Genomic DNA, 13583 nt, shown 5'->3' with positions numbered 1-13583 from the left:
GGAAAGGCCTGTGGGAAGGTATCTTCTGAGACCTACCAGGTGACCTCAGGGTGGACGAAGTCTGACTCACCCCTTGTTGTATGCTTCCTCCTCCATCCTGGCCTTGGTCTCCTGGCTAATCTCCTCCAGGCAACTCAAAGTCGGCATGGGAGCAGAAGCTTCACAATCTGGGTCCCCATTTGTCTTTCCACTAGTGAGAAGAGGGAAGTACAGGGTGTCCTTTCAGCCAGATTGGGTGTCTGAAAACCGAACCATGTCTTTGGCCTGATTCCTTTTCGGAAGTGAGGAAACTCATTCTAGGCTGTGTTCATTTCAATCCTTCTACCCTGAGACAAGATTTTTCAAAGACCCTGGTCCAAGAATCCTCCTCAGATCTCTAAACATCAAATAATATGCTAGCTCTCTTTTTCTTCATGCACCTAAATCCATCTTTACTCTTATTCCAGGAGATTCTATGAGTGGACAGACAGCTGTTGGGAGCTCCATAGCACTAAGATGAGGAAGATGGAGGTGGGCCAAACGTTCAGTCGGACTCATTCCATTCCAGTAGCCCATCTTTTGCTTCATTCATTTAAGTATCCACTGAGTACTGACTAAGTCACAGGCACCTTGTAATGTATGGGAATACATTAGATGATGAAAGAAACAGTCTTTGCCAGCATGGAGCTTAGCAGGAGAGAATGCCCCAAAAGAGGAAAGAAAATAATATGTAGTTAATTACAAATTGTGATAACTTTATTGAAAGAGATAAACTCTGTGCAGTGCAGAAAGTAACAAGGGGAGAATCTACTTCAATTGAGTGGTTAGAAAAGACCTCTCTGAGGTGGTTTAACTGCAGCAAAGACCTGAAAGATGAAAAGTCAGCTGTATCTGTAGCAGAGGGAAGATCATCCTAGGGGGGGGATGCAGATGTGTGAAGACCCTGAGACACAAAAGATGCAGATATACTTGAGGAACTGAAAGAGGCAATGAAGAAGGAGTTAACTTTTGGACAAGATAAATTTTCAATGCCAGTGAAATATCCAGATGGAGATGTCAAGTAGGTAGTTGGATACACCAAAGTGAGTTGGAGAAGAGCTCTAGAGGCTAGAGATAACATTTGGCATCATCAGAATATATATGACATTTAAAGCCAGGGGATGGATAAGATTGTCTAGGGAGACAGTATGAGGAAATAGGAAAAGAAGACCCAGGACCAAGCCCTGGACATCTCTGCCCTTAGTTCAGGTGGAAAAGAAACCTACAGAGGAGTAGAAGCCAGAAAGTTAGGAGGAAAACCAGGAGAATATGGACTCCTGGAACCCAGGAGAGGAGAGCATGTCAAGGAGGAGTTAATTGTGTCACAGTTTCACTTCTGAGAGTCCAAGTCAGATGAGTACAGAGATCTATAGATTATTAGATTTGATAATACAGAGGTCAAGAGGAGCTTTGGTGAAATGGTGGGAGCCAAAGACAGATTAGAATGGACTTAGTAGAGAATGAGAGGCAAGAAAAAGAAGATCTAGACACAGTAAACTGACTGGAAAGGGAAGTAGAAAAGTGTGTTCTGGGATACATAGCTGAAGTGGAGGGATGAAAGCACATTTGAATGTGGATAGAAATGATCCAGTATAGGGGATGAGAGAAAGGGGTGACCGAAGAAATAAATCGTTTGAAAAGGGAAGTAGGGATAGACCTTAGAAAGGTGGAGAAACTTCTCAGAGAGAACAAAGGGGGGATGGAGATGAAGACGGTGGGTAGGGGATCTGGTGAAGGAAGAGGAGGGCTCCTATCTAATAGTGTAAATTTTCTCTTTAAAATGGAAGACAAGATCATACGCTGAGAGTGAGAGGTATATAAACCTAGGAAGGATTGAGAAGAGAGGAGAAGGTGTGCATGAGTCATGTGAGAAGGGGGGAAACAAAAATGCTAGAAAATCATAGTAGGATAGCTAGGCATTTCTGGGAGTCCATTTGAAGTATGCAAGCATGAGTTTAAAGGAAGGATCCTGATGGCCATGCCTTCCCTGTAAATCCTGTGGCCCACCTAAGGTGTCTGAAATCCCACTGGGAGTCATGCCATGGAGAAGCCCTTGAACAAGGCAGAACAGTGAGAGAAGCTTTTTACCCAGGACTCTGAAAGACTGCAGCTGCTACCCTCTACAACCTCTCAGATAGGCTCTTTCAGTGAGCCTTATACTTTCTCTTTCTTGGCATCAGCTTCTCATCCCTTAGTTTTCCTCAGACCTTGTAAAATTTACATTTCATCAGGCTGGAAACCAAAACCCATTGTGAACAAGAAAGATAACACTCTAAAAATATCAGCTATTCATAACATTTCTCCTTTTGCAAATTATATTATCCACTCCCTTCCATGTGACCTTTGCCTAATGTGCAGTTTCCTATTTGTCCAAATGATTGGAACAGAGCAGAAAAACATAGCTACAGCCAAGGATAGGGAAGCAATTCTTTTATGAAATATATTTATATGTTAGAAATGAAATATTGGTATCAGGCTTTTAGTTTCTTTTATCTATAGCTGATAACCTAAGAGGTTAGTGACAAATAGTATGGAGGACGACGGGGGAATATAGAGGAAAAGAACCTGCCTGAGGCAAACTAGGGTTCAAATTCCAGCTGCAGTACATGCAAATCCTTAACCCTTCCAGAACTTTAGATTCCTCAACTGTAAAATGAGGGTAATAGTATGTACCTGATGATGGTAGTGTAGGAATTAATGCAAAATATAAATAAATGTTTTGGAATATAGTACTCAACAAATGATGTTTATCACTATTAGTTATGTTGGGGAGCAATCTGAGGTTCTTCCAAACCTGATCCATAAAAAAGAAATCCAAGCTAATAAATTACCAGGTGATTATTTATATCTTTAAAGGAGAACTTGATTTATATTATTCTGACACTTCAGAATCAGAAGAACCCAAACTTTCACTATCTGCAGGTCACCGCTCTCTAGAGACTAAAACATTTCCCTTGTAGAGCTATTTCAGTGGCCCTTTAACATAAGGATCTTCTGTCCAGGGTCCAACTGTCCCAGGTTGTGTTGATCACCTTGTCCAACTCACTCACCTATGGGGCTTCAGTTCTTAAGGTGCTTTTACATACATTGCCTCACTTGATCCTCCCAATGATAAGAAGAGCTAATATTTATCTTATGTATCAGACTCTGTGGTAAGATTTCACTTAACACTCATGAATGACCCATGAGATAGGCAATACTATTGTGGTCAAGTTAACAGGTGAGGAAACCAAGACCCAGAGAGGTTAAATAACCAGCCCAAGATTACACAATCTATGTGTGATAGAGTTTGGATTTGACCCTGTGTGGTCTGACACTTGCCCATGCTCTTGACTTCACTAATTGCCACCCAGGCAGGGTGTTATCCCATCTGTGAGATGAGAAACCCAAGCTCAGATTGATTAGGTGACTTGCCTAAGTTCACATTATTGATACGTAGTGGGCCTGGCTGGGATTCTCACCTTGGTCTTCTAAATTCATGTCAAGAAGCATTTTTCACATTTCCTTGAGCCCTCCCTTTCAATAGAAGTCTTTTTCTGGGGCTCTGAGTGGTGTGGGGCTCCAGGGTATCTGCTGAGTGAAGCCATTCTTGCCGTTAGGCTGGGCCATGGCTTATGATGCTGCCTTCTTTTAAAGGGTACTTGTTTAGAATGTAAGGTGGGCTGGGACAGCCTTTGGTTTAATACTAGAAGTAGGGTGGGGAAGTAGGGGAAACACAATCTGTAAAATATTTGCTGTTATCTCCTGATCCCTAGACTGAGTTAATAGTTCCTTATATATCATCTCTAACTACCTGGAAACTTCCTGTGTATCTTTAAGACTCAGCTCAAATACCTTCTCCTCTGTGGAATATTTGCCGGTGTTCTCCCCATTCCCACATCTTCTGGTTAAAGTTGATCACTCCTTCCCATTATGTCCTCATTGCACTCCTCATTTCAGCATAACTCAGAGAGAGGGCATTTTTATATTTTATATACCTATCCGTCCTTCCATGACTGCAATCATAGAGAGAGGCTGCTTGAGTTATGATGATGCTTAGCATACAGTAAGTGCTTTAAGTGTTTGCTGAGTTACACTGACTTCACTATGGCTTATCCAGTCTGCCTATTAATTTTGTGAAGTGGGCAGGTCCTTTCTGTAAATGGCTATTTCCTGAGGACCCAGTGTTTGGGTTGAGCTGTAGGAATCTCTATTCATGTCTATAAACATGGAGCTGAGCACAGTCTGTGCCCACCCTAGAAACTTCTGGGCCAAACACAGATGGATCTTGGCATCTATTCCCAGCCTGAAATCTTGCATGCTTTCTTTCTGGGATGATTCATTAAAATGAAGTTCATTGTTTTCTCATGTCCACCAGGTCAAAATTGTTTGTCATTGTGCTTAGTTCTAACTAATGTGAGGGGTCCTTCAGTCAAAATGTATTGTTTAATTGGGAGTTATGTTAGAATCTATTTTTTTCCCATGTGGTAAACAATATTTGAAAGTGACTGCAATTCTTTCTAGTGGACAGATCTTACCTTTTTGGGTTCATTGATGTCTCTTAGCCACTCCCATTGCCTTGAACCCCTCAGAGAAGTCCAGTCCAAGGGAACTGGGCTAGAAGACCTTCCTTACTCATGTTACTCAGTCTCAGATGCCTGGGATACACTACTAGTTGATGGAGGGCTAATTCATTCTAGAATATCAGCAAAGGGGAGTTATTTGCTATAAATATTTGATGTCATACAAAGCCTTTAACATCAAAGCCTGGCTGCTTCAAAAATGTAGGAAAATGGTTATTTTAGAGATTATAGTGAAATTGCTCAGTAATATATCATTAAATTGCCCCCTATATGAAACCAATACTGTGCATCATTCACATCCATGGCTTTGCTAATTCCTCAGTGCACTGCTCTGTGTACACACTCTGCTCCCATCCCACACTCTGCTTCCATGGCCAGCCATGAAGGTCACCAGTCATTCAAAATAGTTCATAAGACTTCTTATAAAAATAGCGCTTAAATGCATCCTCTTGTCTCCAGTCATACTGCACTTCTTTCCTTTATTCTAGTTGGAGTGTCTATTAAGAGGTTAAGAGCATGAGTTCTCGGCATCAGGGAAATACAAATCAAAACCACAATGAGATACCACCTCACACCAGTCAGAATGGCTAAAATTAACAAGACAGGAAATGACAGATGCTGGCGAGGATGCGGAAAGAAGGGAACCCTCCTACACTGTTGGTGGGAATGCAAGCTGGTGTAACCATTCTGGAAAACAGCATGGAGGTTCCTCAAAAAGTTGAAAATAGAACTACCCTATGACCCAGCGATTGCACTACTGTGTATTTACCCTAAAGGTACAAATGTAGTGATCCGAAGGGGCACGTGCACCCAAATGTTTATAGCAGCAATGTCTACAATAGGCAAACTATGGAAAGAACCTAGATGTCCATCAACAGATGAATGGATAAAGAAGATGTGGTATATATACGCAATGGAATACTATGCAGCCATCAAAAGAAATGAGATCTTGCTATTTGCGAAGACGTGGATGGAACTAGAGGGTATCATGCTTAGTGAAATAAGTCAATCGGAGAAAGACAACTATCATATGATCTCCCTGATATGAGGAAGTGGAGGTGCAACGTGGGGGGTTTGGAGGGTAGGAAAAGAATAAATGAAACAAGATGGGATCGGGAGGGAGACAAACCATAAGTGACTCTTAATCTCACAAAACAAACTGAGGGTTGTGGGGGGGGGAGGGAGGGAAAGGGGGGTGGGATTATGGACATTGGGGAGGGTATGTGCTATGGTGAGTGCTGTGAAGTGTGTAAACCTGGCGATTCACAGACCTGTACCCCTGGGGATAAAAATACATTATATGTTTATAAAAAAATATAAAAATTAAAAAAAAAAACAAAAACAAGAGCATGAGTTCTGTTACCCACTACTGTGTAACCTCAGGCAAGTCATTTCTCTGAGTTGCAGTTTCCACATCTATAAAATAGGGATGTTAATAGTTAATATTAGTAGTTAATATTGATATTAATACCTACCTCATGGGTATGTTGTAAGGATTAAATGAGATCGTTAATGTAAAGCAATTAGAACAGGACTTGGTATGAAGCAAGCATGCTGTAAATAATAACAGTAAGTATCACTATCATCTTATTATTATTTCTTGACGACTCCATACTTTCTTGCTTCAGAGCCTGGAATGTTGTTAACCTCCAGTTCACCTGGTTAAACTATATAACTTTCAGGTTTCATTTTATTTTTATTTATTTATTTTTAAATATTTTATTTATTTATTTGTCAGAGAGAGAGAGAAAGAGAGCACAAGCAGGGGGAGCAACAGGCAGAGGGAGAAGCAGGCTCCTCGCTGAGCAAGGAGCCCAATGCAGGACTCCATCCCAGAACCCTGGGATCATGACCTAAGCCAAAATCAGATGCTTAACTGACTGAGCAACCCAGGTGTCGCTCAGGTTTCACTTTAAAAGCAAATTCCTAGAGGAAACATTTTCTGAGGCTCCCCTCCCCCACCTACACCCAGTCTGGGTTAAGGTACTCATTTTCTTCTCTCCTGTTGCTTTAGCAACCTTATACTTCCTTATGCTATCATCCATCACATTGTATCATAAGGGACTGTTTCCCATCTGCCTTTTCCATTACACTGTGAACTTCTGAGTGTATTCTAGATACCTAGACCTTGGTGATTAATTGTTGAAGGAATGAGAGAATAAGTCTACAAATAGCTTTTCCTACTTATGGAACTCATCATGAGCTTTATTCTGTTTTAATCTTAAAGATTAACTTCAAATATTACTCTGCATATTTTCCTATAATTCTAAATATCCCTAGACCTAGACCTAAATATTCCTTGAGTGAAGAACAATTTACGATGAAGTGACCTACAACAGCAACACTTAGAATTCTCTCAAATCACATTGGGCAATCGGTTCTCAGGTATTTTCTTGAGAACTAGCCACAGGTAATTTGATCTTCTGATCATCTTTCACATGCGTAGCCAGTTCCCTTCCTGCCTAGTCATCATATGCTTAGGGAAATGTGAAGTCACTTTAAATCAAGCTAAATATAACAATCTAGAAAGCAATGTATATTAACTTATAATGCATTTTTTTCTCCTTAACAGTATGGAGAAGGTAGCTAGAATTTATTGTGCTTGTATTAAAACAAGATATTAATTTAATTCACAGATTTAATTCACAGATTTAATTTAATTCACATTATTAGCCTCTTGGCAGTCTATGAATATTTCCAGTTTCATGAATTCAGATGAAAGTCACTTAGCGCCTTTCATAAATCCAGGAGGGGGAAGTTACTGTTAGTGTTAGAATCCTCCTCTTTTGAATATGTCCTCCCCGTTTTGCAGCCATTTTAATAGGCTGGGTGCATTCCCAATAGGCAAGTCAGCCACAGCATGGGTAATATATCATGGTGGTCCCTCTGGGTAGAAAAAGGTGAGCTACAGATACCTTCTTTGAGTTTATTCCTTGACTTGTCTCAATCCTCACTCTGTCCCTGTCTCTCCTGGTTCTAAACTCTTGGAATGGTGATGCCATTATTGATCCTCATTCGTTGTCACTTCTGATTTGGGGCCAATGATTGCTGAATTTTGTATCTCACTCTCTCCTACCAAGGATAACTCAGGTTCTTGATAATCTACACCACCTCAGAGGGAAGCTCTCAGCTGGCATGAGCAATAGTTTAGAGTCCAGGCCTGGCTCCATCATGATTAGTCTTTTTCAAAGAGTGAGGACATATATCTTTGTCTTTGATTGGTTCTGTAGGCCAAGAATAGAGGATGGGGCCTCATTGGGGGCCTTTTGAAGAAGGGGTTTGTGCATCCAAAGGCAGAATTAGAAGGGAGAATTTTAGCATGCTTTTCACTCAGGGCATCAAGTAACCATCACTGGAGAGATTCAGAGATCATGGAGTAGACATTATGGCTCTAAGGACTTGATATGTCTTTGCAATCTTGGTCACTTCCACATGGTTTTTAGTTTGTACCCTTTACAATTTCTTTGCAATGCTTGAAAAAAAATAAGGAAACAAAGATAGAAACAAAAATGCCCTATACAAGATGAAGGACCTTTAAGCTGACACAGAGTGAGATGTCAAAGTAAGGAGTTCTGGACAAACTTCAAGACTAAAGTGGGTGAGTCAGTGAGCGATAGGTGGGTGGTTGGATATACTGAGAGGTGAGTAAAACAGGCTGAGTCGGGGGGCGGGGTGGAGAGCTTGGGAGATTGTCTCTACTGAAAAGGGACCCACATAGAGTTTCCTGGTCAGGTCAAGTAAAACTATTCTAACAACAATGAAAAATGGAGGGCTAAAGCTGTCTTAAGGCAAAGAAGAAGGAAGAATAAAGGTGTATGTTCTACCAAGTGAGAAAAGACACAAGGTGAAAGTTCTGAGAGGTGACAGCTGTGATCCAGATGTTTTCCAGCAAGCAAATGAAAGAATTTGAAAAGCAAATTATAAACTCTTCTGAGTATAAAAACAGCCTGCCTTGCTCTGGCTGAGGATGAAAAGACCTACAAATTGCACAGATGCCTAGAAAAATTAGGCATGGCAGACGCTATTCATTGCCACTCAGTACTCAATCTCCTGCCCGTTTCCTTACAGGATTGTAATTTTGCTCAGGAATTTACTCTTCTTCAGTGTATCACTTTGCTTCATGGGAAGCTGACCGTCTGTCCCCAGCTCCAGCGCACAGTTTAAGCCCATGATGACAATCCCATTTCCAAAGTCTGTGTTTGATTTAGAAAAGAACTATGTTCCAAATTTACTAACAAGATAAGGAAGTCTAAAAAAAAAAAGTTTCTGGGTTTGTTTATAAAAAAGAAGCATGGGAAGAGATAGTCCTCTTCTAAATACTTCATGTCTGGATAGAATACTTGAAAATAGTAGTCATTTGCCACAAGCTGCTGATAAAGTCAACATACAAAGTGAGCAGAAGCAAGCAAGGAAATCGTAGAGCTGGGGCCTTGATATACTGTATCTGGGAAAGCCCTACCTCTGGACTTACTATTTAAGCCCCTTCGAGTTGGGGCTTTCTTGTATCTGTAGCCCAACGAATCCTAACCAACAGAGAAGGTGTCTGTCTCCTCTGGGCTCTTCTGAGATTGAGGTACACTTGGACTCAGCCACAGCATCTTCCTGGTCCAGACAGCAAACTGACTCTGAAATCTTTGTGGGTCTCAGAGTCCCACTTATTTCCTTCCCTTAGAACTTAATTTGCTTTCCATCACATTTTGGGAGTGAGGATGGGAGGAAAAGTGACTTAGGGAAAATTTTCTCAGAGATCCCCAAAGTTAAGAGGAAGATAAACCAACTTACTTTTCCAAAAGTGCAGGCAGTGCTGAGGTGACTGGTAGGTTGCCTTTCCCATTGGGGGATTCTGACTAGATGAAAAACAGGAGACAGACAATTGAAGATTAGCTAGGAAGGAAGAAGCCAGAGCTGCTACGTCTCTGATGATACGGGGACGGGGCTGCTGCTATCTCAGCTCTTCCCCCACAACCATGGTTTCTGATCTGCTTCTGAACCCAGGCGTGGGGCCTTCCCTGTCCTCCGTTCCTTAGTGCCCCCTGAGGCCCATACAACCTGCACCTTTTCCTTCCCCTCTTAAGTTTCCCTGAGTGAAGAATTTATATTTTGATGCCCTATTCTCGAGCAGAGCCTCAGTTTTTCCTCAGTCCCAGGTTTACTGACTTGAACTAAATACCAGCAGGCCTCCTAGCAAACAAAAGCCCATCACTGCCTTCGAGCTGTAGCTCCAAGCATAATCCTCAGGAAAAGCCTGTCATTACTAAAACCCCAAGCCATAAGAAATGTCTTTATAATAAATTATATAAATATAATATGTAATATTATATTTATAAACATATATATAAATATAAAAAATAAACAATGAGGTACATTTTTTTTTTTTTACAACAGATTTGATTTAAGAAATGGATCTCAATTCTGTTTGTACCTTAGAATCACTGTGAGGGGGACTTAAAGTACTGATCCAATTCAGAATCTTGGGGTGAAGACTGAGCAATGTTTTAGAAGTACCTTGTGTGATTTTAATGTATATCCCTGGTTGCCAACTTTTAGTCTAAATGAATATACAGTTGACCCTTGAGCAACACGGGTTTGAACTATGTAGGTCTACTTATATACGGATTTTAAATATAGTACAATATTATAAATGTATTTTCTCTTCCTTATGATTTTCTTAACATTTTCTTTTCTCTAGCTTGCTTTATCATAAGAATACAGTATATAATACATATAACATGCAAAATATGTATTAATTGACATGTTATTGGTACGTTTTCCGATCATCAGAAGTTTTGGGAGAGTCAAAAGTTATATGCAGATTTTCAACTGCCTGGGGGTTCAATTGCCCCCAACTCTTGCATTGTTCAAGGGCAACTGCATATTTGAAAATAATATTCTTATACGTAGCATAGTATTAGAAATAGGTCTATCAAACATACTAGCTAGCCCTTCCTAAGTTCCTTTAAAAAAATTTTTTTTTAAGTTGATTTGTTTTAGTGAGTGATTTGGGAATTTAGGATAGTTTCATAGATGATTGAAAAAGAGGTGAAAGAAGCTATTGCTACCTACTGGAACAATAGAGCTTGAATCTACTTTACCTATTGTTTACACAATCAGATTGGCTTATAGAGTAGTGCTGCTCATGGACACAGAATAGAGAAGTAACTGAAGAAAGAATTAGAAAAGTTTTAAATAATATTAACCAGATCTACAAAAGCCTGGGATGTAGAAAATATTCTGCTACATAGGAACTGTGTATGTTTAAAATAATTGAAATGACTTTTTTTCTGATTATTGGCAACAGATTCTTATTATAGTAATATAAAAAGGCATCAGGAAGAAAATAAAAATCACCTGTGGCTTTACCATTGCCCAGAGATAACTATTAATAGTTTTACATATATTCTTCCAGAATTTGCTATGTCTACACATAGAAAAAATACTCTTAAAAAAAAACCCTACAAAACAATTCTACTGCATACACTGTTTTAAATTCCTTTTCATTAATAATAAATTGTGGACATTTTTCATGTTATTTTTAACAACTGCACAGAAAGCCCTTTTTAGGGCTGTCTATAGTTAACCAAGATCTTATTAATGGGCAGTCTAGTAGTTTCATTTCTAAATGCTGCAATGAATTGATGCAGGTTAACAGTGGGTTTAAGAACTCAGGCCTTGGAATCAGAAACCCTAAGGTTAAAAGCTCAGTCCTACCACTTACTATACAATGCAACCTTCAGATATTTAAATCCATTGCAGAGTGGGAAAAAAACCCACTAAACCCATCTTGGAGGATTTTGGTTTAAGCATAGAAGGAGATAACATTTTCAAAGAACAGTCTTTGAGATGCCAGCACCTTTCTCAAGGATACTGAGTCTTCTCAGGGCAATGGAAGACATGGGGCCGGGTCTATATTGAGCTTTTTTGAGCCCATATTCCAAAATCTGTGCTGGGAATTTCATCTTCTTGTTGACCCTGCTCCCACCTGGGTCACCCCATAGTAGTGAGCCTGAGGGATAGGTTGAAAAGGGCTGGGAGGTAGGCATCATCATACTCACCATGGCTGGTAAGGAGGGGATGGGCGATGAGCTGGGAGTTTGGCTGGCAATGTTCAGGGCATTAAACTTGGGAACCACTGCAACACTGACCCTCCGGCGGGGCATGTTCTGTGGGAAGAGAAGTGACCAGGCCCACTGTCAGGGAGGGAGCATCAGCCACATTTCAGAAAGGCCTGGAAATGCCTACTAGTTTCTGATGCTATAATTACATTCACTGGATATTTTGGTTTTGGGTTAGTGATGGTGTTGAGGGTTCGTGTGGAAAAATTGGCCAGAGTTGACCCAAGGTTTCTGTTAGTGGTGAGTGATTTCTCAAAATGTTCTTATTTTAGCTTATATCTGAAAGAAATGGAACAGAAATGACCCCCAGTCTCTGGGTAACACCCTGGGAAGTATATGAAAAGGATAGGAATACACCAAGATTTATGCATCATTCCATGTTCATTTTGGGGATGGTATGATCAGGGAAACCATGAATAAGGGAAGGCTGAAGGACAAACTAGCAAGTGTAGTAAGCTAAATTTCAGAATCTGTCTAGAGGTTCTCTTGACACCTGTGGATTCAAGGATGAATGACTTTCTGGTGATTATGGAAACTTCTGTTGGAATCCCCGGGGAGCCCTGGTATTCCTTGAACATACATACCTTTCCCAGTGTGAGGGACATGGATCGCGCTGTTCGAGGGACCCCGTCTTCTGCAGCAAGAAGGAACAGAGAAGAGAACTCAGGTAAGTTTTCAGAGTAGTCTCCAACAGAAAACGGATATCCCAACACTAAGCTGAGATAGCGATTCGTCAGAACCGGCCCTCAAGTATTAGTCCAAGAGCCTAGGTGTTGGGAACACCAAGTTTCCCACTATCCCCTGAGACAATTATCTGCAAAGTGGGCTTTCTGTACAGAACTTTTATTTTAACTCCTCTGGGCACTATAAGAAGCCCATCTGGGACCTCATATCCACCTGACACCACTGCACAGTCTCTGGTAATACCCTGGAGAGTGTGCAAAAAACTACTTGTAGCAATACCAAGGCTTATTGGGTTATTTCTTGCTCATTTAAGAGATGTACAGTCAGGGAAATTATGAGCAGGGAAGGTGCAATATCAGTAGAGAATGGAAACTTGTTGACAGAGTGGTTTCAATAAGTCATCTATAAAACAATTTGGAACAAAGGAAACCAGCACCCTGGGATTTTAATCTCCTTTATGCATACATTAAGTGATATAATTTATATAAAATGTTTTGCAACAAAGAATACATTATATATTAATAAAGAAATTTTGCACCACACCTGGATAATATTGCCACCAGAAAACACCAGTATGTACAAAGAAAGGTTTTTAAAAGCTCAGTTTCAGTTTCAGTTTGACGAATATCATTTGGCTTATATATCTGTTTATCCTTCTTATCCATGTATGTTAGATGTGTCTCTTAAGAAACCCATAGCTAGGGGCACCTGGGTGGCTCAGTCGTTAAGCGTCTGCCTTCAGCTCAGGTCATGATACCAGATAGAGCCTCACATCGGGCTCTCTGCCCAACGGGAGGCCTGCTTCTCCCTCTCACACTCACCCTGCTTGTGTTCCCTCTCTTGCTGTGTCTTCTATCAAATAAATAAATAAAATCTTTAAAAAGAAAGAAAGAAACACATAGCTAATTTTTCCCTTTTTATTTATCTCACTTCATTGATTTTTTTCCTTTCCCACTCTGCACATTGCTTTAGAAGTTGCACATTTTAGTTCTAATCTTCAATTTTTTACACTAAACTACACATTTTTTATTTGCTTTGCTTAAAGCCGTAATCGCCAATCTTTTACTTTTAAAATTTTATTTAATTTTATTTATTTTTTTATTATGTTCAGCTAGCCACTGTATAGTGCATAATTAGTTTTTGATGCAGTGTTCAGTGATTCAAGTATAACACCCAGTGCTCATCACAGCATGTGCCCTCCTTAATA

At 40.2% G+C, this 13583-nt stretch overlaps 1 protein-coding gene across 1 annotated transcript in view; it reads right to left on the bottom strand.

Annotated features, from left to right (window-relative positions):
- Nucleotides 1–13583, bottom strand: part of IRAG1 (inositol 1,4,5-triphosphate receptor associated 1) — a gene marked incomplete at its 5' end in the record, with an annotated part of 123606 nt that overhangs the window by 9843 nt on the left and 100180 nt on the right. Inside the window, 4 exon segments of the mRNA XM_080816891.1 lie at nucleotides 71–190; nucleotides 9363–9427; nucleotides 11633–11740; nucleotides 12277–12326. Of these exon segments, the coding sequence (XP_080673017.1) occupies nucleotides 71–190; nucleotides 9363–9427; nucleotides 11633–11740; nucleotides 12277–12326 (343 nt within the window).

This window comes from Martes martes (genome assembly GCF_963455335.1).
Source record: "Martes martes genome assembly, chromosome: 10".
Classification (NCBI taxonomy): domain Eukaryota; kingdom Metazoa; phylum Chordata; class Mammalia; order Carnivora; family Mustelidae; genus Martes; species Martes martes.
The sequence above is the reverse complement of the archived record's forward strand: the minus strand, read 5'-3'. Positions and strand labels throughout refer to the sequence as shown.